This window comes from Populus trichocarpa, chromosome 4 (assembly GCF_000002775.5).
Source record: "Populus trichocarpa isolate Nisqually-1 chromosome 4, P.trichocarpa_v4.1, whole genome shotgun sequence".
In the NCBI taxonomy this organism is placed as follows: Eukaryota; Viridiplantae; Streptophyta; class Magnoliopsida; order Malpighiales; family Salicaceae; genus Populus; species Populus trichocarpa.
The window spans coordinates 6,767,541-6,792,890 of NC_037288.2; the positions used below are offsets into that span (position 1 = coordinate 6,767,541).

The following is a 25,350-nucleotide window of genomic DNA, read 5'->3' on the forward strand; positions in this document are numbered from 1 at the left end:
CAGGGAGCATCTCCAACTAAACAGCAACAATTAACTAATAGTGTGGGGGAAAGTACTGTTATTTTCCTCACGCCACATGCTTTTTTATTATTATTATTATTTTTTATTTGTTCAATTTTTTTTGTGTTGTATTTCTTTTTTTTTCTTTTTTTTCCCCACATTTTTTTTTGTGTTTTTGGACTTTACATGTTTTTTTTTCTAAGATTGTCTTATTCTTCTTTTTTTATTCTTTTTTGTTTGTATGTTTTTTTTTCAAAATTATCTTTGTCAATTTTTTTTTAATATTAAACTGATTAAAAATTTAGTTATGTAATTTTTTTATTTAAACCATTATGGATTACTACAATTTTTTCTTACATCACTTTTTTCTTTGTTTTATGAATTTTTTTTTCCAAAATGATCTTCGTCGATTTTTCTTTATAGTTTTTTTTTAAAACACTCTGGATTGTTACAATGTTTCCCCACATGATTTTTGTTTTGCTACAGTGTTTTCCCAAATGTTTTTTTCCAAAATTATCTTTGTCGAATTTTTTTTTTAATATTGAGCTGGTTGAGAATTCAGCTTTAACTTTCCCCAAATGTTTTTTTTATTTTTTTCATTTTTTTTTTGCTTTTTTTTCCAAAATTTTCTTTTTTAAAAAAAAAATTTGTATTTTTTTCAGAATTGTTTTTGTTGATTTTATTTTTTAATATGAAGCTAGTTGAAAATTTAGTTTTGTAGTTTTTTTTCTTTAAAACACCGTGGATTACTACAGTGTTTCTCCACATGATTTTTTTATGATTTTTTTTGTTTTTTTTCTAGAATTGTCTGTCGATTTTATTTTTTTTCATATTGAGCTAGTTGAGAATTTAGCTTCATAGTTTTTTTAAAAAAAACATTGTGGATTGTTGTAGTGTTCCCTCACATGATTTTTTTTTATGATTTTTTTTAAAATTATCTTTATCGATTTTATTATTTTTAATATTGAGCTGGTTGAGAATTACAACTGTAGATTTCCTCATGAAACACTATAGATTGCTACAGTATTTTCTTACATGGTTTTTTTTGTTATGATTTTTTTCAAAATTTTCTTTGTTCATTTTATTTTTTAAATATTAATTTGATTAAGAATTTAGCTTTGTAATTTTTTTCTTTAAAACATTGTGAACTGTAACCGTTTTTCTCTATATAATTTTTTTTTTATTTTTTTCATAAAACCACAACAACGCACATACCATAAGTCGGGCATGGTATCTAGTAAATTAAGAAAACACGTGAAAATTCATAATTAATCTGAAAATGTAAACTATAAATATTCAAAATGGGAACATATCATCAGCACCACTTGGCAAGACCCTGTTGCAAATCATAAAGTAACAATCTTTATCCCCTGTTTCTTTGGTAAACAAATCATAAATTTTTTTCTTGGAAATCATGAAGGGACAGACTTTTTTAGTTTCTTTGATCGATAGGTTAATTCAAAACTATGTTATTTTAGTTTTTTTAATGTAACAAAATCATTTTAGACAAATTTTTTTTTTTTTTTTTAAATATCCTTAAAGTAAATCTAATCTAACCAGGTCAAGATCAAACTCAATCCCATCCAAACACTGAATCGACAAGTTACTAAATCAACTTGCCTAGCCGGGCCGGACCATGTTTAATAAGCCAGATGGAAGCAATGAATTTTATATCCAGCATCACAGATGGATCCCAGAACTGGAAAGAGAATCATAAACCACGGTGATGTGTCTTCATAGAGATGCTCAGAACCATTGCTCAACTGTGATTTTATTGATGAATCTTCATGTGTCAAACAAAAAAAATACTGCAACAACCCCACTCACGTCCCTGGATGTCCAAGTTAAAAACCCTAGGTAATGCGCTAAATCTGGTGCACATCCACAGAGGCAGGGCATGCTGCTTTTCTGTTGTTTTGAACTCCCCAAGGATCAGAAAACATGCACAACCCCTTCCCCCAATAAGCTCGCAGCAGTCAGATCCAGAAATTCACTTAAAAAACACATAAATGCACTAGCAAAATCATACCAAAACGAAATGCTCCAAATCCTCTATTCTCTTACCAGGCATACCAGAAGAACATAAATATTGCCAGATGGGAACCACGCAGGAGAACTTGAGGCATCCAAACATGCCCACTTCGCAATGCTATACTAAAAATCATTCAGCTATTCCATATCCATAACAATGTTGAGTCAAGAGAGCTCACAAATACTTGGAACCATTGCTGTGAGTGTGATTCATTTAGTAACTCAACCAAAATGCCTTGGGTGTAACTAAGGCAATTATCCCTCAGTCACGGGAATCAAGGGACATCCGGATGGAAGATCTTAGGAAATATACTCAATCCAGTGCGTATACAATGAAGCAGGATGTGCTTCTTGCTTGTACAAGAATCAAAATGTACTAAGAAAGAAGGTTACAACAGCACTGCCATGTGCACCCAAAAGAGATTATTGTACTAAACAAACTGATACCAACTTTATAGGCAGCCTACAACATAGAACTCTACATGGGTAAGAATACTAAGTGAAACCCCTTCCCCTGCTAAGCAAACAACATAAGGATACTGGAGGCTGGGAAGTTGAGACCTATAGCCATTCAATCAGGTCCTCCAGGCTCCAGCAAAGCTACTTCGGAAAATCATATCAAACCTAAGACACTCGCATCTCATATTATGAATAGATATTGCCAGAGAGAGGCTACATTGAAATTTGGATACCTGAAGCTACTAAATCATTTTCTCTCAGCAACTGTTTGTTGGAAAATCATTTAAAATCTGAAATACTCCTATAGACCTTTAGATAAATGATACCACAAGGAGACAACACTGGTTATTATCAATTAAAGAAGATCACACTCAAGACCTAGAGCTATTCAATCAGACCCACTTGGCAAGGCTATGATGAAAATTACTTCTAGTCTCAGTAATAATATTTACAAGACATGCCATTCGTAAAGCTATCTTTTCATACGGGACCACAGGTGGGTGTCAAAGATGGATATTATAATCCCAACTGAGTGAGGTACATTCATAGATAGTCAGAACCATTACTGACAACGTGATCCCACTCAATAGATCTAAATTGTCAGCAGAAAAAATACTGCAATTGCCCATCCCTCCATTCCCAGGATGTCCAGATAATATACAATGCAATCAATCTGGTATGTATATCTGCTAAAGCAGGGTATACTTTTCTGTTGGACAGGGATTGCAATGCAGTAGAACAAGGAACTTTCCGCACGGCTGTGTGCACATACTGGACATTAGTGAATTGACCTAGCTGTCTCCAAGTACATGTGTAAGAAAACAAAATGCAGCCCCTTCCATCTCATACTTCCCTTCATATACTGAAAGAAAGGCTACACTGGAGACCTCTCCGCGACAAAAAGAAATGTGGGTGTGGCGAGGCACCCTCTTTCTAGAGATGCTATTCAAAACAAACTTTAATGTGGTATAAGGATAAAGCCTTCATCAGTTATGCAGTTCACAGTAGATTTTCAATGGTCACCGATAATTGGAAGCACAGATGGGTGCCAAATCAGGACAAGAGAATCATAAACCCTGTTGAGTGAAGTAACTTCACGAAAAAAATCAGAACCATTGCTCAAAGTGCGATCTCATTTAATAAACTGTCAAACCATCATCGCAGAAAATATAGATATCAAAGAAGAGTGCAGTGTATGCTAAGAAACATAGCAAGCTCAAACATTAGCGTCAATGATGAAGCAGTGTAAGCTTTCTCTCGCACAAAATCAGAACATAGTACAAACTACAAACATCAGAAACTTCAGCACCAGCATATGCACCCAGAAGACCATTACAGTATGAAACAAACTGCTTCCAACTTGTTAATTATGACATTGAATTCTACCTTGTAAGAATACAAAGTGCAGCCCCTTCTCCTAGCAAGCTCACAACAGTCATAGCAAAGAAAAAGTAAATTGAAAAAATGCAACGAACCATCCTTGTTTTTAATTTTTGGGCTACAAACAAAAGCCAGTACAAAGGACAGCAGAAAGGCAAAAATCATTATTAACTCTGATTTCCTATTCGCAGAAAACAACATAGCAAAGTGGGGGAAACATATCTAAGCTTCAAAATCATTAAAAATAAAGATAAGGGTACCCAAAATACTACATTTACCGACTCTCGTTCAGTCTCAGGACATCCAAATAAAGGATCCCAATAAAGATACTCCATCTGGTGTACATACAATAAAGCAGGGTATGCTTATCTCCAGAACAAGAATAATTCTAAACATTATCGAATTACGACAGCTAAGATCAACATGATCATAACTCTACATGGTAAGAATACAAAGCGCAGCCTCTTCTCCTAATGAGCTCAAAATATCCACATTTGCATATATCAGAGTAGTTGATACCCAGGCAACCAACTAGTTATAACTAACTTTGAAAGTTTCTTAATTTGAAGCTAGAAACAAAAACAAACAGCAACAGCAACGAAAAGCAAAAATCATTACTGATTCTAATTACTTTAATCACAAAGAACAGCAACAAAACATCTATAAACTCCAAGAACAATAAAATAAACAAAAGGGTACCTTCAATTCCATTCAATAAAAAACTACAACCGAAAACTCTTCAAGAAATCAGGATCCCTTTTCGCCCGTTCTCGAAACTTCTTAAACCACCTATCCAAAATATCCATAGGAACAATCAACTTACTCCCATCAACCCCACAAAACGACTGCATATAATTAAACAAATTCTCCCCAACTTTCATCGCAACCCTCTCAACCCCTTTCTCCGCCGCTACATCCAGCGAAGGCAATGATGCCAAATCCTCCACCGAAACCCCTATTTTCGCCGAAAGGGGTGCCGTATCTGGCCCTGTCAGCTGCAACTGACCACCAGGTTCCGGCCAATTCAACGTCAAAACCGCCGAAGGGCGCGTTATTGTCACCGCCCCACAAAACTGAAATTCAGACCCTGGAGACTGAATATACACCGCCAGAGCTTTATCTGGCGGAAGAGTAAAGCTGTTTAAGAGAAAAATACAAATTTCTCGTACTTGATCATATGCTTCACCTAAAATTAACATAAAAAATTGAAATGATCAGTAGGGTTTTGCCACAAAATGAGTTAAAAAAAAAAGGAGCAAATGAACAAAAGGGGTTTAATTTTTATTACCAACAAAAGTGTTCATGTCGAGGATCCAGTGAAAAGTGTCGATTTGTGAGAAAGCGGATATGTCCATAGGGAAACTGCGGTCGGGGAACACAACACCGAACATTGTTTAAGGTTTGAGCTCTGTGTTTGTGTTTTTCTACGGGGGTTTAAGGATTGAAGTAATGATGTTTTTTTTTTATTAGTATTACTACATTTGAGTGTTGAGAGTCTTTTGTCTGAAAAACGGTGAAGTTGGGGGAGGAGAAGAGTCTAGTAGCATCTAGAAACTCTAGAGAGATTTGGAATGTTTGAATTGCTCTTTTGTTGTATTTTACGTGATATTTATTAAATATTGTTATTTTTAAATGTGGTAAGATAATTATTATATTTTAAAATAATAATACTTAATCATATTATATTTTTGAATCGTTACATATTATGAAATTTAAATATCTTTTTTAGATCAAAAAGCACACAAATATAATAACTCTTTCTCTTCAAATCGATGCTCTCAACTCTTATATTACAAAAAAACAACTATAAAACCCTTGTTTTTTCCTTTTAAAACACCAGAAAATCAAACTCATTCTAATCTTGAAACATCCTTAAAAAATTTTTTGTTCAAAATCCATCACTACCACCATTGTCGCCCCAACTTTTTTTTTAGTCTTACGAGCAAGGTAAATATATTTCATTACTATGAATTTGTGTTTGGTTTATTTGAAATTAAATAATTTTTTATGTTGAATTGAGATTTGTTGAATTAATAATAAATTAGTTATGAATACCAACAATTATGGTTGATTTGATATAATTAAATATGAAAATAAGTTAAATTAATTATTTCAATTAATCATATGTTGTGTTTAATTTTGAATAAATTACTGAATTAGAGATTTTATGTGGATTGTTGAAATCATCTAATAATATAATTATTTTATATTTGATGATTTCATGCAATAGAGTATGAATGAGGTAGAGTTATGATGAATTACAAGTTGCGTTGGGTTATTGATAAATTGATGAATTTGATATTTTCTATGAATTATTTTAATTTATTATGAATTTGAGTTTGATTTAAATCAATTAAGGATGAAAATATCAAATAGATTTTGTATCATGAAATATATTTAATTTTGGTCAAGTTTGTTTTTGTGTTAAATTTTGAAAGTTTGATTGAATTTGCTATGGATTTTACCAATTAGGGTTGAGTTAATGCATTATAGTTAGAATTACATCCACTTGACTATAATCAAAAAAAATTTCAACAAAATATCTTATAACATATTTATTTTATGTCATTAGATGACACTATTATTCTTGATGTAAACAGTAATATCATATACAATAGCGAAATCAATTTGTTGTTAAACGGTAATTTAGACATGTAATATGTAGAAATGTAAAAAAAAAACTATTTGTCATAGACTTGAGTTGAATTATAATGATGTTGATATTGAAATTACTTTGAGGTGTTAAATTTGTGAACATTAGTATTATCTTGTACTGATTGTGTGTGATGATAATTTTAAGACAATGATTGATTCTTTCATTCAAAATAATTTAAACATAAAGGTATTTTTATATGTGAGTAGTCGACTAAAATTTTAAGACAGTTTGAAATTCAACTGACTCGGGGTCTAACCTGATAAAGGTTAAAAAAAAAAACCTAGTTGATCCGGTTAAAAAATTAAGTTAACTTATTAACCAGTTGATCCAGACATGATCTCTTCAAACCTCGACCCTTAGCACATTAACTTTGTTTTTGAAAAAAACTTGGTTAAAATAACAATATTTTTAATTTTTTTTAAAATATTTAAATCTTATATTAACTTTTTTAATTTGTAGTTGGGGTTTTAACTAATCCTAGATTTGATTTTATAACCATGATAAGAACTAAAAAGAATGAAATTGGATAAGTTAGTGAAACTAATGATAACTGAACATAATAGATGAATTTGTTTTTAGATAAAAACTTTTTTAGATATTTAGACATTAATTAAGCCAACTGTTTTTTTTTATTGAAAAGATAAAGATATTTTATATATCCTTTTATTTTAAGAGTATATAAATTTATTTTATATTTTTATTTTTTTAATTAAACATTTTTTTTATCACAAAACAATAATCAAACGGAAGATTAGAAACGAAACTAGCCAAGGTACAATCCTACAAAAATTGTTTGAAATAACGAAGCATATTCTTCATGGGCTATGCTTTAAAGGTCAAAAGTCCAAGTCCTTAATCATGCTTAGTCCAAATCCACAAACCCAGCTGGAGAATTCTAGTTCAGTGGGTAAGCGAAACGGCAACAAAATTCTTCAATTTCTAATTTGAAACGCACAAATGGCTTCTTTATTGGCAGTAGAATATAAAAAGCCATAAAAGGAAATAAAAAAAATCCTCTTCTCCTCCTCTACCTACTTAAAAACCCTACTCTCTCTCTTTCATCTCCTCTTTCTCTCTCCAGCAATATAAAGGGGATTTTGGGTTTTCAATTGGATTTTCTCGTCAAGATCCCAAATTGATTTGGTAAATCAATCTTTCTCTTTGTTTTGAACAGAACCCATGTTTCTTTTAATCAAAAACTCAATTTTTTGAATCAATTTTGATTCTTTTTATTATTAGGGATCTTGAAGTTTTGAATTTTGCTCCAAGAAGGCTGCTGAAGTTGAGTAATCAGCCACCGCTACAAGGTGCCTTTCTTTCTATTTATGCTTTTTTAGTAATTTTTTTTTCTTATGGGTTCAGGACTAGGAATTAGTATAGATGAATAAAACATAAGATCTTGATTTTCTTGTTTTATTAAATTTGTTCTTTTTTTGTTGATGGGTTATTTTTTTTTCCTCTCTTATTGTTTGGTTGTTTGTTTCCCAATTACTGATTTGCTTTGCGTCACAGCTTTTATACTATTAGTTTGAAATTAAAATCTAATGAGTAATTTTCTGCTGTTGGTGGGAAACCCTTAATTGTGTTTATGGCTTTGGTTGTGCAGGGTGGCGCTTTTGATTTGCAGGATAATAGCAGATTTTGATTTGGTAAATAAGAGTCAAAGATGGAAGATTGGGGTAAGAGATTTTTTTTGGTTTCTACTTTTGTTGTGATCTGCTTTCAATTTGAGTTGATTGGTCAAAGTGTTTTTTTTCCTTAAATACCGTGATGATTTATAGCTGCTTGATAAAAAATAGTATGCTTGGATTAATTTGTTTAGTTGTGCTTGGCAGAATATTCAACTGTGTACAATGTTGCCACTTGGGTCATCACTATACTGCTGCTCCATGTTGTGGCTGTATTTGCCCCAACTTGAAGGCAGACTGTTGTTTATTTATTTTGAAAGCACAAGGCACTGCGAAATATGGGTTTTGCGAGGCTTTTAATTAACTTCATCAACCATAGCCCCTGACTTAATGTTTGTGTACCATTTCCTTATCCTACACAAGTAAGAAACATAAGGCTTTTAGACTAATTAAAGGAGCTTGTGTAAACGTAAGAATTGACCTGATGTGCCAGGCTTGCTGTAACTCACCCTACCTATGTAATTGTAAGAATCAGGTGACATCCAAATATTTCACCAAGGTTGGTAATTGTAATAGTAATTCACTTGATGCACTGCCAGGGTATTTTATTTAAGATATTGAAAAGAAAATGACAGAGAGTGTTGTCAATTCTATATTCTTGAAGCTTACAGAAAGAATCTAATATTTTTCTCTTTTTCAATGTAAATCTTTTGCCTCTTACATTGTTAGATGAAGTTTTCTCCATGTTCATGCTTTTGATTCTGGTATCTAATTTTAGTTAACATGTGTTATTTTTTCAGAGGATGAGCAAGTTCCACCTCTCGTTGCAAAAGACCAGCCTAAAAGTAAATGGGATGATGAAGATGTGGATGAAGATGATGTGAAAGAATCATGGGAGGATGAAGATGAACCTGATCCGGTATGATTGATAATGCGATCATGTTGCATCATTAACATTTATTGGTCACTTCAAGTTTCAAGATACTGAATGCTAAAATGTAGAATGTTATGATAGGTGTGATGGTTATGGGAATATCATACACAGCTGATTATGGAAAATGGTAGATGGGGATAGGACTCTTGGTTTTTCTAATTGAACATCAATTTAGCATGTGGGGCACTCATCACCATTAAAAGTTTAATTTGCATTCAAATGTTTTTTTTTTATATTGTTTTTTCTTTCTACGAATGGGGAGAAATTGATATAGGAACTAATTAATGACGGGTTAGAGCACCATGATATATTTTTTTCCCCTTTCAAGCGAAGGCTAGATCATTGCGGGTAGTTTTTCAATATGATTAGTAATGCCTTTAATTGATGTTTTTAAAGGAACTCTTATGCAATCTGTGAAAAGTGTGCATATCTCTTGGAGCTATCTTTTTGGTTCAAGGGGAGTGGGAACTTGGGGAGGGGTAGGGGGAAGAGTTGCGGGCAGGGCTAATTGAGAAGTGCATACATGTGCTCCAGTAGACCTTAGCTTATGTTATGCTCTTATAAGTTTTATGTCTTTTATTCTATGTTTATATGTAATAACAGAAATAAAGTGGGGTGCAGTGTATTATTGTTTATATATGTTGGTTCTTGATCTGTTATTTGTGGTTTCTTTATGTAATTGGATCAGGCACCTGTAGTGAAACCTCCTCCTGAAATGGCTCCTAAGAAACCTGCTGTGAAGTCTACTGAAAAGAAGGGAAACACTGCTGATGTAGTAAAGGATCAACCACTTGATCCATTAGCTGAGAAACTTCGCCAGCAAAGGTATACTCAAGTTGCAGCTTCCATCTCTGTTAACAAGAAGTTTGAACAGTTCATAAGAAATCTTTATACATTGCATCTCAAACCCATGCTATCCTTGAATTACTTGGGAACAAACATCCAAGTGCAATTTGATGATTTTCCCCACTCATACCAATTTGATGCAACTCCAAAAATAGGATGCTAATATTGAACATATTTTTCCCCATGTAGAATTTTTGCCTTCCTTGAGTTGCCTTGTGTAATTGTTCTGTTTTAAGGTTTGGCTGCTTTGGTTTTTTTTTCTCCTTGCATTGTTTTGGAGCTGAAAAACAAAAATATGAAAAGAGAGAAGTTCCTCAGCAGACAATACTGGAGATCTGATTAATGTGACTGACAAGTTGATCTGTTTTCATAGTGTTGATGGTTTGATTAGTTGGTAAATATTCCATGCACAAACACAGTTTGAACATTTAAGATTAATGAATATTTTTTTTTTAAAATAGTATGACCTCTCACCAAAACCCAGCTCAATGATTGGTGTTCTGAAGGCTGTTCAGGTCATATTTAGTTCAGTTAATTTTTTTTCTGGCAGCATGATTTTAAGCATGTTAACATGTAGTTCTACAGGCTGAAACTTCTATGCAATTTAGTCAGGAGTTCTTTGAAAAATTTGCAGTAGGCATGTTTTGTTTTGACTCATTTTATTCTATATGTTCTCTTTATCTGTTCTTGTAAGAAATGCTCTCTTAAAGGTTTACTCGAATGTAGGCTGGTGGAAGAAGCTGATTTCAGATCCACTGCAGAATTGTTTGGTAAGAAAGATGATGAAAAGTCGCTTGATAGTTTCATTCCAAAATCTGAAAGTGACTTCTTGGAATACGCAGAACTCATTTCTAATAAACTTCGTCCATTTGAGGTGTGTTGAATTAGCTTCATTTTGTTTCCTTTTTTTAATTAAATGTGGGTGTAATACCTGACCTGGCAAAATGAATACATTCTTTAATGCAGAAAAGTTACCATTATATCCATTTACTCAAGGCAGTGATGAGACTGTCCATGACTTCCATGAAAGCTGCAGATGCAAAAGAAGTTTCAACTTCTGTGAGTGCAATTGCAAATGAAAAGATAAAAGCTGAGAAAGAAGCCAATACTGGCAAGAAGAAGACAGGTATGTGTTTCCACTATTTTTTTCTTAAACTATCAACAGTAAGCCTAGACATTGTGAACTTGGTTTTTTTTTTTTTTGTTTTCAAGTCATGGATTTTGAAACATTAGTTAAATGAAATGAAGGTGTTGGTTCAGAACAGGGAAAATCTTGAGTGTTCTGTTGTACAAGCACCTTCTGCTAAGATTTTGGTATTTGCGGCTCGAGGACCCATATGCAATCCCCAGATACTGAAATCTCACTGATGGTGCCAAGGATTTTTCCTTTTAGGATGTTGATGAATATAGCATATAGCTTTTTAATTCAACTTTTTGTCAATGAATTTGAAACTAACCAGTTGATGGTTTGCATGCTCTGTCCTTGCAGCTGGCAAGAAAAAACAGCTTCATGTTGGTAAGCCCGGCGATGATTTGGAGGGTGATTCCTATGATGCTCTCGATGACTACGACTTTATGTAATCTGTTTGGTTGATAGGCATTACATTTTTGGGGTCTGCATGTTTCATCATAAGCACATTAAACCACCATGATTGATGATGATTGAGTGAAAGCTGTAAACAATGTTGTTAAAGAGGAAAACATTGCGTTTTTTGCATTTGTTTTTCAACTTGTTCTGTTGAACCCTTGAAAGACATTATTCATATTCGAATCAGGCACCTGTTCCATGCTTCATCTTTCTCAACTCCCCATTGAGCTTTCGTATTAGCTCGTGCATGGCTCATCACCTAATTATCTCATCTTCTCAATTCTCTGTTGAACACTCGGAGCATTTTTGTTTATTCTTGTCTTGCGTTTCGAACCGATGAAAAGCAGCGAAAATGAAACGTATAAAAACTTGTATAATTAAAAAGAAATATCAAATTATATGTCCATTGATTAAAATCATCAAGCCTCGTATCTTATTATAAGTCTCAACATACATAATCTTCAACCAATGAAAAAACCATTATTTCATTCAAGTCGATCCCTTTCCCATTTATAAGTTCTTAAAAAGAGATCATATATATATATATATAAAACTAGAAAAGCAAATTATATTAAGGATTTTCATTTTTCATGCACTATATTGATATCACGAGATTGATTTATAAGATAAAAATCTACAGTCATAAATCTATCTCATTCCATCAAATCCAATCTTCCATATAAAACGAGAACAAACAATTCAAGTTATAAAAAAAAATCCCTTAGGGACTAAATCTAGAGACAACTTGTGATCTGAGACCTATTTGATAATTTGCTTGGAACAGCAAATATTTAATATCTCCATCAAATCCAATCCCCAGTTAACCAACCAGCTTCCTTTCCATCAAGCAAAAGATAACTCCCTCTGTAACTCTCTCTCTCTCCCTCTCTAGAACGTTTTTCGAACTGCGTAAACCGTAAATGGCGGATCAAGAGCCGGAGGTGATCAACGGAGTGGAAGCAAGCAAGAAGAGAGGGGACAAATGCGATCAAGAAATTGATCTGTACACTGTTATCCACCGTGTGATTGTTATGATCTTGTACCCTGATCCAGGAAGCAGTGCATCATCAACTTCTCTGCTGCAGCGGATCAAGATTGTGTTATCGGAGAACTTGCCTTTGCTTGGCGAAGGTTCTAGAAACAGTGGAAAGAAGCTTCTTCAATGGACTCAGCGAGGCAGTCCTTTAAGAGCTCTCCTTGTTATCTCTGTAAGTGTGTAGTTTCACCCTTTTTTTTTTTTGCTTTGCATTGATTGGTTGTACTCTGTACTCTGTGCTTTGACTTGCTTGTTCGTTACTGAATTTTGAGTGAGAATTGCGAGAAATAAACTTTTTTTAGTAGAACATACTATTTTGAGTTTTTTTTTAATAATATTATATTTGTAGTTATGTGGGACTCACCATTCCAACATTAAGCGTTTAAGTTGAAAAAAGTTAAAAAATTTCATCCATTTTAGAGATTTTATTTTTAATTTTCTGAGTAGATTTTGATTTTTTACAATAAATAATTTTGATTTTTTTTTTTCACGGGGGAATTGATGTGGTAGCACTCTTGCTGAAGATTTATTGATTCTATATTACATTTTTTTTGTGGAATTTTAAAGATATTGGATATATTACATTTTCTCGTTTTTGTGGAATTTTAAAGATATTGGATATTACAAAATCAGTTAAAATCTTATGACTAATTTGTAGAAAATAAAAATTCCTGCAACATTTTTTTTCCAATTTAATAATTTAGCTGATATTGATTGTATTGGACAATAGACCTAGTCAGCTTAGTGCAATAAGTGTCGGTAATGAGAAGAATATTTTTAAGTTACTTGGATTGGTCGAATAAGTAGTAAGGACCACAGTTCTGAATTCTATTTGATCTTGATACTTTTCAATCTGGTAACTAGAACTGTGCACCACATTGTTTCTGAGTGTTGATGGGATTCGACTAACCACATGGCGTTATATGATTTAGTGGAGTATGTTGTCTGTACAAGTCAAGCTCTGCCTGCTCGCCTTATCACTGTTGATTGGAATTTGGAGGAAATTAATAAAGTGAGCTTTTTTATTAGCAGAAAAGCTAATTGAGGCACTGGCATTATGAGTGATGATTTCTTAGTACAAGGCTGTGATTTTTCATTCCTTTTTCCCACTTTGCGTATTTCGTTTGTTTTTTTCAAGATTATTGCAGTTGCATCGTATTAAGTTTGCAGTGCAGCTTATTTTCTTGAGTACTTAAATTTTGTATTGCTGCCTTTCATATTTTGTCTTCAGGACTTCTCATGATTCTGTCTATTTTCAAACTGTTACAGGTTGGGACTATTGCTCTTCTTTCCTTGACAGGAGTGCTTGTATTTATGCTCTTCTTTCTGGCAGCTACTTTCAATGCTATTGTCATCTCTCTTCTCATGTCCTTGGCAGCTGCAGGAGGCTTCTTGGCTCTGTTCTTTGCCTTTCTGGCAGCTATATACATAGGGGCATTATCAGTAGCTGTATTTGTCATTTCCACTGCCACGATTTCAGCAACTGTAGCTGTTCTGATTGTTACAGGTACAGAGAATCCAGCTTTCTTTCTTTTCTTTGAATTTATACCTAGAAAAATGTTCAGCTTTTCTTCCTTCAATTGGTTAGTGAGTTGAATGTAATGCATCTCAAGTAAAATTTTTTCGAGAGTTCATAGTTGATGTAACCCAGTCTGTTATGTGTGATAAATATCTGCAACTCCTTGATTGGAACTTAAAATTTGTTTGAATCAGGTTGGATTGGATTCTTCTGGACTGTCTGGCTGGTGACAAAGAAAAGCATTGGAGTTGCCAAGCACTCATTAACAGTGACTGGATCAGCAATTTCAGCTTACTCTTCTTCCAGGCATGCTAAGGACCAGGAATGCTAAGGACCGCTATATTGAACTAAACAAGTTGGAAGCTTGAAGTGTCGTGGTGATCAGGTGTTCACTCATGTAAACATCCTCTTATGACCTGGATATCAGTACTTGTTTTTGCTTTCAATAATCTCCCAGGAACTGCTGCGATTGAAGCGTCTATGATCATCGATTGTTGCTTGTGTATAGCCTGGAAGCATATGATAAGATTTTGTAGTGTAGTTTGAAAGCACATATGGTTCATGATGTATGCTATTTGTTTTTTGGTTAACTTTGAGTGTCCGGACCAGTTTACGTGTACCTCGACTAATCCTCCGAGATCCTGAAATGATGTATGATATTTGCTATATGGGTTGTAGCTTGCGGTACTCGATTATCACTCTTTTTCCTGCCTCTCCTACAACCTCATGTAATGTTGCTCTTCATACAGGGAGATGGTATGTGTTCGGAGGACTGGAAACCTGGTAGCTATAGGAGAAATCTCACCTCGCCTGAATATGCAAGTCGGATCCCGAGATTGCCTGTTTCGAGAATTCTCTAGTGTTGGACAATGTTGCCCTGGGATCCTGCATATGATGTTCTGTGACATACATAGGATGTGGGAACTGTTTTTCTTGCGGCCTTCAAGGATTTAACTTGGAAATGTTAGCCTATAATGCTGGAGATGGGTGGGCTCATTGCAGTTAAAATGTTAGGATTGGTCCTTAATTGCATACGAGGACAGAGAGAGAGAGGGAGAGACTAGGAAAAGGAAGGTCACTGGAAAAAAATCCTTGAACTCTTAGTAATCTCGGGTCTTTCAGTGCATGTGCCTGAAACCTCATGAAAGTTTATCCACAGAAATTATGTATACGAGGACAGAGAAGAACTTGTTTGGCTTGGTTTCAATTTTAGGCAGATAGGTGAAAAGGATAGTGCACTCAGCTCATAACGATCTTTAGCTCAGTGATTACACCAAGGTTGGTGTCTTAAAATTGAAAAGGTTCAGAATTGAAGAGTTTCTTACAAGGCACATCAAACCCTAAATTTGGATATAGCAAGGACCACAACAATGGATTGGTTACTAAATAAGTAATCCGTGGACTTTGTCTTCTTGAGACAGCATTATTTCCCGCTGCTTGGTTCAGATAGAAGTCAGACATCAATGCTAGTAAACACACAGGGGTTTTCTCCAAAATCAAAATGATTGCTAGTAATTCCGTCATCAAATTTCAGCTTTACAAGTAATCAAGCAGAAACAAAAGTGGCTTCCTGTTTAGCTAATATTGCCCTAACTTTCTCCATTGAGAACGATAGTTTTGCTTCATTCTATGCCACCGAGATTATAACCAGAACCAGAATAAAACATAGGCTGAAGAAGACGTGATACGTGATCGACACAATGAAATGAATTAATTAGCAGTAAGTACTCCTACTTCCCCTTTCTCCCTTTTCTCTCATTGCTTCTCCTCCTGGTTTCTTGTTTGTTTCCACAAAACACACATTTTCTTCAAGCAAAAAAGACTTAAAATGGCACAGAACTAGAACTAATAATTATGTATCTATGCCTTCCCTCTCATTCATGAAGACCATGAAATTTTACTCAAGGAACTCAATATAAGGAAAAAAGGAAGACAACCATGGTATATAGCAATTGTTTATGCATGATCAGCAATGTTCTTTCCCCGGCCAATCTGGTCTACCTAATGTGAACTCCAAGCTGGGGTTCTTGCAATCCAAACTAGACCCCAAGTAGCTTTTCGGCCGAGTCGAACCGCTTTCCTGCAGTATTAATTAAGAGAAGTACATGCCATCTCTTGTAAGTAATCAATCAAGCAAATCCATGTAATTAAACTCTTATCCCATATGTTAGATTTCTGGAAACTTTGAAAAATCTTTAAGGAATTCTAGACTTTGGGATGATACCTCCATGAGTTGTCCAGATCTTTGTTGTGACTGGAACGTTCCTTGTCTGTGCCCATCCATGTCATTGGAGTTTGTTTGCGGCCATGCTTCCCTAGCACTGAAATGTAATATAATTGAATTAGCTTGAAATTATATTGGCACGGTGCACAACAATATCTTTGTTCTAGCTAGAGCGGAAAGAATTTTCATCAAGCCATATTAAGCAAAGTCTTTCTCTCCTAAGGTTGTCTACAAGCTATATAGCATATAATAAGGAGAAGTTCTTGTCTGTCAATATATGAAAAATGCATCCACTAACATAATTGTTATCATAATTCATCATAACATTTATTAAACAATGCATATCATTATCTATAGCTGAATTTATACCATTGATTTAGCTGAAACTTAAGTATTTTGAATGGTAACATTATCTCTAATTTCAAAGCTAATTAAGAACAACTCAACTTTCATTTTCACTGACATAGAAAGGTTCGATTTCTGTCATTTTCTCTTAACAATAGTCCAATATAAATCACATTCAACACATGCACAAGGGCTATAGAGGAAAGGATGACGGAAGAAATGTATGTATGGAGACAAAAGCTAATCCCTTGTACCTATGCAATGCATGCCATTTCAATCCATGACATTGAGTGTTTAAGAAAAGCCTGAAAAGGATGTTACAGGAAGGGACGAAGATGCCTTGGATGAACTGTTCTTCAAAGCTATGACATTTGAGGAAATGTCAGCATAAAAAGTGTAAGTTGCTTCCAATCTAGGTGGCTCTAAAAGCCCTAATTAAAACATTCTCTTTCAGACAGGGTAGTATCTAAGATCGGAGGTTTTAAATACTTAATTTTGAGAATTACTATTACCCTTACGGTTTCACTTATTGCAACAAGAAATCAAAAGTAATCCTTCATATTTCTATTTTTATTATATTGTCTTTTCTTCTATCATGAGATAATAATTAAGATAGTGTTTAATATTATGATAATGATTATTTTTTTTTAAATTTAAAATCGAGACATCAAAACATGAAACAATAATTTTAAACAAAAACTAAATTTATAACGTGTTACCAAACACCACCTCAGTATTTATTACAAGTTAGTTTAGGCCTGAAATATTATAAAAACATTCTGTGCATGCTATATGTAGTTGCATATTGCAAATTTTCACGTTAATACATGCCCAATACAATTGCACTCTTTAGCATTACAAACAGAATAAAGAACCATAAATATCAATTAAAGGACTATATATAGTGGAAGCAAAAAAACCAGTGGAGAGTAGAAATATCAATATTTAAATTTAAACCTGGAATTCTACGTGCTATTTAGTGGAAGCAGGTGCTAATTAATTATTAATTAACTACTAATTAAACAATGCACAACACTAGGATTGTTTAATTGAACTTTAAGAAGAGGAAAGCACATAAGAAGTCAAGATGGGAGCCGATGTTCTCGGTGATATATGCAATGTGTCTCTTGGAGGGAACAAGAACCAGCTGGGTTTAACAGTAATATATATGACAATATTATATAGTAATTTTAAAAAGAAAAAGAAAAAGTGCAGCTGAGGGAATTGCTTCCTAATCAGTGTTTGATTGCATTTTAACTACTTTTCTTTTTTATATAATTAATACGAATGAATTAAAGCTACTACTGCAAATCTCATGTCTGCAGGAAGATCTTCCGAGACACAAAAGATCAAGAAAGAAAAAGAAGAGCATATATATATAATATAGAAAGCAAAAGCTGACTGCCTACAACATGCAAGAGAAGAACTCTTTTTATTCCTCAAAAATGGTGTGGACGTGAGTGGGTTTTGGCTTTCTAAGCTGATCAAGTACCATGCAAAAAGAAAACAAAAGAAGAAGAAGAAGAAGAAGAAAGCATTCTATTTCATTAGTCCATCACTCTCCTTTCAAAAAAGTGTAGGGCACAGAAGAGAGGCACTGAAAAGAGAGACAGAGGTACCTCGAAGAGTTACTCCATAGAGTTGTAGTGGTAGTAGAAGAGGGGTAGTCCATGTCTTGTTGTACAGGTGACCCATCTGATTGTACTCCTCTTTGCAGCCCACCCCGCTCATTTGCAGTACTATAACTTCCAATTGGAGACATGTCTTCTTCTCCAGATCCATCTGCTTGACCCTTCAACAAATTAATATTTACCCACCAAAACCTTCAAATAAAATGCAAAAGCATGCACACACATTCTTATATTGTACACAATTAAAAACACACCACAAAATTCTTGAATGTACATATGAGCGAGTGTTAGATGTGTTTGTGTGTGTGTACATATAAGATATATGCATGCAATGCACTAAGTGTATATGTTGAAGAGAAGAAACAAAAATAAGACCATCTCCTCAAAAAAAGAGAAGAAAAGGCTGAAATAATGAAGACTAAACAACGCGAATTACCTGAAGAGGATGCAGGCTTGTCAGTGGTCTTGACAGTTCTATACATCTGCAAAGTCCAATAGGAATCCGTAGGTAGTAAAACAAAGACTATTCAAAGGAAGAAATATGAGCTAGCAAAATAAAATTAAACAAAATGAATAATTAAATTTAGAATTGAAAACCCTTTTCAATTTTTTATTTTTTTAAATCAATCTCTGGCTAGCTTCTTTTTTTCTTCTCTCTCTGTGGGCTTCTGTGCTTGTCTTGGATTGATTCATTAATCACGAGGTTGATGTTTGATAAGGCTGTATAGTAATGAGTAAGTGTATTATTGAGAAATGATGACTACTTTTGTCTGTCATCATCCTCTCTCTCTCTCTCTTCTCTTTGAAAGCAGAAACTTGTCTGTCTGAGACCTTTCAGATGTTTCAGGCTCATTTCCTTTCTCTAGTATTCTTTAACCCGCCCATTCACACTGCCTTCTTTGGCTACTGTGCCTGTGGGAGACACCTTCCTCTCCTCTATCCTCCTCACATTCTAGATAGAGGGAGAGGGAGAGGGAGAGAGATTACCTGTAAATGGCTCTTGACATGAGCTAATGTGAGATCTTTGACATCCATGAGTTCAAGAACTGACTTTGGAGTAGCTCCTATAAACAACGAGCCAATCCAAGAAAAAAGAAAAAAGAAAGTACTAAAGTCAAAACAAAACATTGAGAAATCTCTAAAATTCAAAGTGTTTGTCCAAAACTCAAAGACCAATCATTCACACACAAATTATTGTAGTAGCAAAAAGATGAAAAAAGAAAAAAAAAGAGCAGAAGAAAATTTTGAAGCTCTTTACTTTCATGGCCTCCAAGAAGCTCAACAGCATGAACAAATCTAGCATGAAGAGTGCTAGTCCATCTCATTCTCGGTGCTCTCATGCTCCTCTTTGTTGGAAGCTTTGGAAAGAATCTTGATCTAATCAACCCATGAGGAGAACCTTCAGTAGATCCAACTCCATATTGATTATGGTGGTGGTGGTGGTGGTGGTGCAATTGGTGGGATTTGAAAGCATCCATTGACAGCCCATTGAATCTTGTTGTTGGTGCTAATCTATTGTAAGGACCTGGCAAAGCTTGATTAGGTCCTGATGAGTTTAACATGGACATGGGATCTAAACCTCCTCCTCCAATACTATAAGGTAAGGAAGTGGAAGAAGAAGAGTGAGGATTAACAGGACGGAAAAACGAGGAAGAAGGGTAGGGCATTTGGTAGAAGCACATCTTGGGATCTTTATTCTCTCTTGATGAATGCTCTAAAGGCGTAAAAGGAAATGAGCGGTTGTGATAAACTGGAATCCCTTTAATTGGTCTCAAACCATCTGATACTTCAAGCAGAGAAACCCCATGATTTATATGATTCAAGTGATGAGTGGTACTATTAGAATGGTGAAGATGATGCTGCTGATGATGATTATGACTTTGTTGATGATAAGGGTTGAGGTGAGGTAGCTCTACTGCTCTTGAACTTGATAGATTTCTTCTACTTCTTCTACTTTCTTCATCAAGGCCAGTTGTTGGATGCGCTAGAGAGAGCTCTATATAAGCTTGAGAATCACTTCTCATGGAGCTAACTGTGTTGGGCTTATGAGTGGCTTCTTGTCTGCCCAAAAGATTGAAGCTTGCATCCACTTTATTGCTAATGTTATTGTTCTTCTTGTTACATAGTGAAGAAGGAGAGGAAATATTTGGAGGACTAATGTGTAAAGAAAGATCAGGAACTGGGTTTGAAGAGGGTTCAATGAAAACCCCTTCTAAGGGCATTTTCTTTACAAGCTAGTGGCCTTTTCCTCTTGCTAATGTAAGCTAGCTAGCTTGCTTGGAAGCAAAGCAAAAAAGGGCAAGCATAGTGAAGAGTGTGTGTCTTTAATCCCTTTTCTAGCTCTCTTCCTTCTCCTTGACAATACATGTATGAGCTAGCTAGCTAGAGAGATGGAGATGTGGCCAGCTTTGACACCAGATAGATAAAAAGCTTGGAAAGAACACACCATAGATTTCTACTTTAAAGACTTAAAGAAAGAAAGAGAGAGATGAAGCAAAGAGAAGTGTCTTTAAATCTTCATCAGCAAACCAACATGCTCAAGAAAGAAAGAGAGAGAGAGAGAGTGCGTGTGAAAGGTAGATAGAGAACAAGAGATAAAGAGGGAGAGGGATTTGTGTTGTTAGGCAAGGAAGAAGAAGGGAAATAAAAATAATTAAATAAATATATTGAAAAAAGAAAATTGAAATCTTGAAAGTGCATTGAAAGGCAATGGGTTTTGGTTCGCACACCTCGAGAGTATATCTTGGAAAACGACACTAGGAGATGAAGAAGAACACAAGGTATTTCTCTATCAAGTCAAAACTCAATCACTCATAAATAAATAAATATATAAAATAACCTTAAAAAAAAAAACTTTCCATCACTATGATTTTCCTTCCCCGTAGAGAACGGGATAACAAATGTTAGAAAGAGAAAGACTCATCCTTGTAGGATTCCTCCTCCCCCACACTCTTCGCCCCACCCCCCCTTCTCTCTCTATGCAACATACTTAATAATTCCAAGAACTTTTACTTTTTTTTTTTTGCAAGGATAAAAAAATATTATTTTAGGATGCCATTTCTATGCTTAAATGGGTTTGGTTGGTAATTATGCAATATTTTTATTTCCTCTAAATACATTAAATTAACATATAAAATGCGTTCTTAAAATTACTTCAAAATATAATATAATTTATCTTGATTAACGTGTAAATAAATATTATATAGTACATATATAATTTAATTATTTTTCTTTTTCACATTATAAGAAGGTATTGAGATCATTAATTAGTAGAAAGGATTACACACAACAACAACTATAATAATAATAATAATAATAATAATAATAATAATACATGTATTTTTGTATTATATATAGGTAGACCCATTGACTTTTTATATACGTACGTAGTAAGAGGCCCACATAAAGGGTTGTTTGTTTGCTTTAATGTGGATACATCGTAAACCCTAATTCTACATTACCTTCTAATTCCCTTTCATTCTCCCAAATATTCCCCTTCTAATAATAATCTTTCAACAATCTGGTCTCCAGGCATGATCGTGTGTAGATTTTTGTAATGGAGTCATCCACATGAACCATACTTCCACAATATATAACAATTCTCATCCTCTAGCTAGCTAGCTCTAGCTCATTGACTATATACATGTCTGCTAGGGTTTCACAAAACCCTAGGCGAAATCATAAGTATAATTTATTATTATGGGATTGCTAAGAACTCTATTGTAGAGAATTGGGAAGTACTAACCCTGATTTTTTTTTTTTAATCTTTTGATGCGAGGTGTTTGCTGGAGATTACAAATTGACTTTTTCAAGGCAGCCAGCCCCTTAGTAAAGATTATTTAGTTATGAAAGTGGTTATTTTTTTAAAATGCTTAAAAATATGTTTAAATAATATTTTTTTATTTTATAAAATTTATCTTTATATTAACATTTTAGAACAATCTAAAAACACAAAAAAATAATAATAAAAACGATTTTTAATTGAAAAACAAGTATCTTAATTAGGTGTGAATATTCTAATGTAGTTGATCTTACTGTTTGCCACTTTCTCCAATGTTAGCAAGGACAAAACACTAATTCATAGGTGGTGTTTGGATGGTGCATTAAATGCAAAATAGGGTAATAGTAAATGCTGTTTGGATGGTACGCAAAACATATTTTGTATTGTGATTATATAGAAACTCTCACCTATACACACATACACAGTAAACCATTGCTTTTTCGGTACAATTAATATTAGCACTGACTTCCATATTTATTGCCGCACTAATCCTCATTGCTATCAAATCAGCTTTTCGTTATCAAATTTGGTTAGGTTTTAAAAAAATTAGATGAATTTACGAGACATTTTATTTTTTGTATTTTTCTTTGAATTCAAACCCAAAATAACAATATAAGTTTCAACCTCCCACATTCTACATCAATGGTTTCATAAATATCTTATTTTTTTCATTAATTATGGTCTCGCTGATTTCAACATCAATTAACTACAACTATAATAGTTAAGAGTGATGAACCCCAAGGTTACAATCAGTATTTAATTAGAGCCTATGCCCAAATCTATTTTTCAAACATAAAGATACGACAACTTAATTATTTTGGATGTTAGTGGCGTGCAAAATGACAGAGATTGTGGGATTGAACACAGTTTTGAGATTAATCAGGGTTAATTAATCATAAAGTTATGATTTTGAAGGAGTGATTATTTAATATTATGGTATCTAGAAAACTTATTGGTCTATGAGAATCTGAATAAGATAATTAGTTGTGCATGAGAAAGTCGTACTATCCTAGTGTATCCTATCTATGGTAATATGCATAATTGTTGATTGATTGTTTTTTTTTTCTAGGTTATATTTCTATTCGTTGATTTGTCTAAGATTTAAGGCAGATCTCTCTCAGTAAGGAGATCTTTGCCTTATCAGGCTAAAACCTAATTATTCTAAAGCTCAAATTTCAATGTTGTAATTATTTCTACCCTATATCTTTAATACCTGGAAATATACTTTACAGAGTAATTTTATACCCCTAAGCATTAAAGTCTATAGTTAAGTCCTAACATTTATTCTTGTTAATTCATCAGTGATACTTGGGAGGGGGGGGGGGTTATGAAATTTTTTGAATAAATTGAAAATCTCAATCAAATATTACAGACATAATCATCAATGGACAAGTTAAAAACACTAATTTTTAAGTGTCCAATCGGTAAAGAAGCCTCAAATTAAAATACTAGAATCCCTAATTTCATAACAGACACACCTTATTTCTTTTCTCTCTTCTTCTTCTCTACAAAAAAAAATCAACATTTCTCTCCTTTTCTTTCTCTTCTCTCTCTCAATCTCTTCTTCTTAACTCCTTCTCTTCTCTCCTCAGTTTTACTTTTTTTTGTGTGTATTATGATGACATGAATTTGTTCTTGTTTTGTTTTTATCATTGCAAGAAATAGTGCAAGCTTTATGAGTTGGATTAAGAGGTAAGATTTTTCATTTTTTGCCTTTTGTTTTGCATTATATTTGGTTTTTTGAACTTTTTTTGTTGGAATGTTGTTGTTAGAATTTTTTTGTTGAATTTTTGAATTGATTGTGATGTTTTTGTGAAATTTTGTTGTTGAATTATAAATCCCTAATTTGTTAATTATAGGGTTTATGAGTATTTGTGATTGAAAATGTGAATTTATGTAATTATGAGTTAATTGTGGTTTAGATAACATGATTAATGATTTAATTGAATTTTGTTGTTTAATTTTGAGCTTATCATAATAAATAATATATATTAGTTGTTGAATTTAAAATTGTTTATAAAGTTAGTTTGTGTATATAATGCCATTATTTGTTAAATACAAATACAAATTTAATTTGTGACTTTTGTATATATAAAATATGAATACTATATATTAGATGGAATTATTTGAAAACGAGATCGAATTTAAATTGTTTTGTAATAAGAATATTGAAATAATGATCGAATTTAAATTGAAACTTGACATTGTTGAAGTGATTAATGTCTCAAAGCATATGAATTGAATTGTTAGGTTCAAATTAGTTATTTAAAAGTCTTAAAATTAAATAAAGTTAAAAATAAAATAAAAGCCAACCAAGTCTTACAAAAAAATATTTATATTGAAAAGTTAGAAGGTATATAAATGATAGTAAGCAAGCCCATATAAATATAATGAATAAAATTTAGAGTTTTATACTAATAGACACATGAAATAAATGACTTAGAAGTTGAATAAAATAAACTGGTTTGTGACAACATATTATTAATGTGTATTTGCAGGTAAACAAATTTTGGGTAATCTCCCGTCTTCCATACGTATAGGGGAGATGCTGTGGATTTTTTTTAATAGGAATAGTTTACGGTATCTTGGTCATTTAATTTGTGTAGATGCCCAGGGGAAATTCAATAACACGTCATATGAACATGATCGCAGCTAGTTTTTTTAGCAGCCTTTTTAACGACCATGAGTTGTTAGGTGCTGACAATAAACAGGCACCTGGGGCACGTGTAACCTCTCTCAACGTGGGCTCGTCGAGTGCGATGGCGCCACGCCAATGGGGGTCCATTTAGAACGGGATTCATTTACTAGAAAGTACTTTGCCCAATGAAAGCCCGACCACTCAATGTAAGTTTGTTTTCCTTTCATTTACTACTAAAAAATAAAGAATAGTTAATAATTTTTGAAAAATTAATTTCAATTAATGAATGTAATTTCAGGTTTACAAATATTGTGGCTGCCTGAATGATAACACCGATGATGAAATTGTTGATGGAAGTGTCATTGTTTCAATGGAGGTAGGTTTTCAAAAACCCTGAATGGAAACCCATTATTAATGCATGATTCAGAAAGTTCAAGGTTAATATATACTTAAATAATTTTTTTATTATGTTAATTCAGTTATTTATTAATATTAATGAATTAATTCTTTTACAAATTTAAAGTGCAAAGAAAAATCTTACTGTAATAGGGCTGACAACACTTTTGTCAAGAGGGTTTGAGAGAATTACAATGCAACTAGATAAGATTGAAATAAGAATAAATATTTTTTATCCAAATGTTAAAATTTTATTTT

At 33.4% G+C, this 25,350-nt stretch overlaps 4 protein-coding genes across 7 annotated transcripts; 2 read left to right on the plus strand and 2 right to left on the minus strand.

Moving 5' to 3' along the window:
* Positions 1-1,755: 1,755 nt before the first annotated feature.
* LOC7493580 (uncharacterized) lies at positions 1,756-5,427 on the minus strand. 4 transcript variants are annotated; one of them, XM_024598875.2, is made up of 3 exons: positions 5,159-5,427; positions 4,570-5,056; positions 1,756-3,566 (listed from the first exon to the last, which is right to left on the minus strand). In XM_024598875.2, the coding sequence occupies exons 1-2, from the start codon at positions 5,259-5,261 to the stop codon at positions 4,593-4,595; spliced, it is 567 nt and encodes a 188-aa protein (XP_024454643.1). In that variant the 5' UTR covers positions 5,262-5,427; the 3' UTR covers positions 1,756-3,566; positions 4,570-4,592. The 4 variants fall into 4 exon arrangements, with proteins under 4 accessions (XP_024454643.1, XP_024454644.1, XP_024454642.1 ...); XM_024598876.2 differs by having other exon boundaries at positions 1,756-3,582; XM_024598874.2 differs by lacking the exon at positions 1,756-3,566 and adding an exon at positions 4,079-4,439.
* A 2,074-nt stretch (positions 5,428-7,501) lies between these two features.
* LOC7493579 (uncharacterized) lies at positions 7,502-11,721 on the plus strand. The gene is made up of 8 exons (XM_002305861.4): positions 7,502-7,669; positions 7,766-7,833; positions 8,133-8,205; positions 8,955-9,073; positions 9,777-9,913; positions 10,661-10,808; positions 10,901-11,060; positions 11,424-11,721. Exons 3-8 carry the CDS (start codon positions 8,193-8,195, stop codon positions 11,513-11,515), a joined length of 669 nt encoding a protein of 222 aa, XP_002305897.3. The 5' UTR covers positions 7,502-7,669; positions 7,766-7,833; positions 8,133-8,192; the 3' UTR covers positions 11,516-11,721.
* Positions 11,722-12,194: 473 nt separating this feature from the next.
* Positions 12,195-14,764, plus strand: LOC7487415 (uncharacterized). Its single transcript, XM_002305860.4, has 3 exons — positions 12,195-12,730; positions 13,828-14,065; positions 14,272-14,764. The coding sequence occupies exons 1-3, from the start codon at positions 12,443-12,445 to the stop codon at positions 14,406-14,408; spliced, it is 663 nt and encodes a 220-aa protein (XP_002305896.3). The 5' UTR covers positions 12,195-12,442; the 3' UTR covers positions 14,409-14,764.
* A 797-nt stretch (positions 14,765-15,561) lies between these two features.
* LOC7487414 (transcription repressor KAN1) lies at positions 15,562-21,086 on the minus strand. Its single transcript, XM_002305199.4, has 6 exons — positions 19,536-21,086; positions 19,265-19,341; positions 18,714-18,759; positions 18,266-18,428; positions 16,302-16,398; positions 15,562-16,157 (listed from the first exon to the last, which is right to left on the minus strand). Exons 1-6 carry the CDS (start codon positions 20,497-20,499, stop codon positions 16,044-16,046), a joined length of 1,461 nt encoding a protein of 486 aa, XP_002305235.4. The 5' UTR covers positions 20,500-21,086; the 3' UTR covers positions 15,562-16,043.
* Between the last annotated feature and the right edge of the window lie 4,264 nt (positions 21,087-25,350).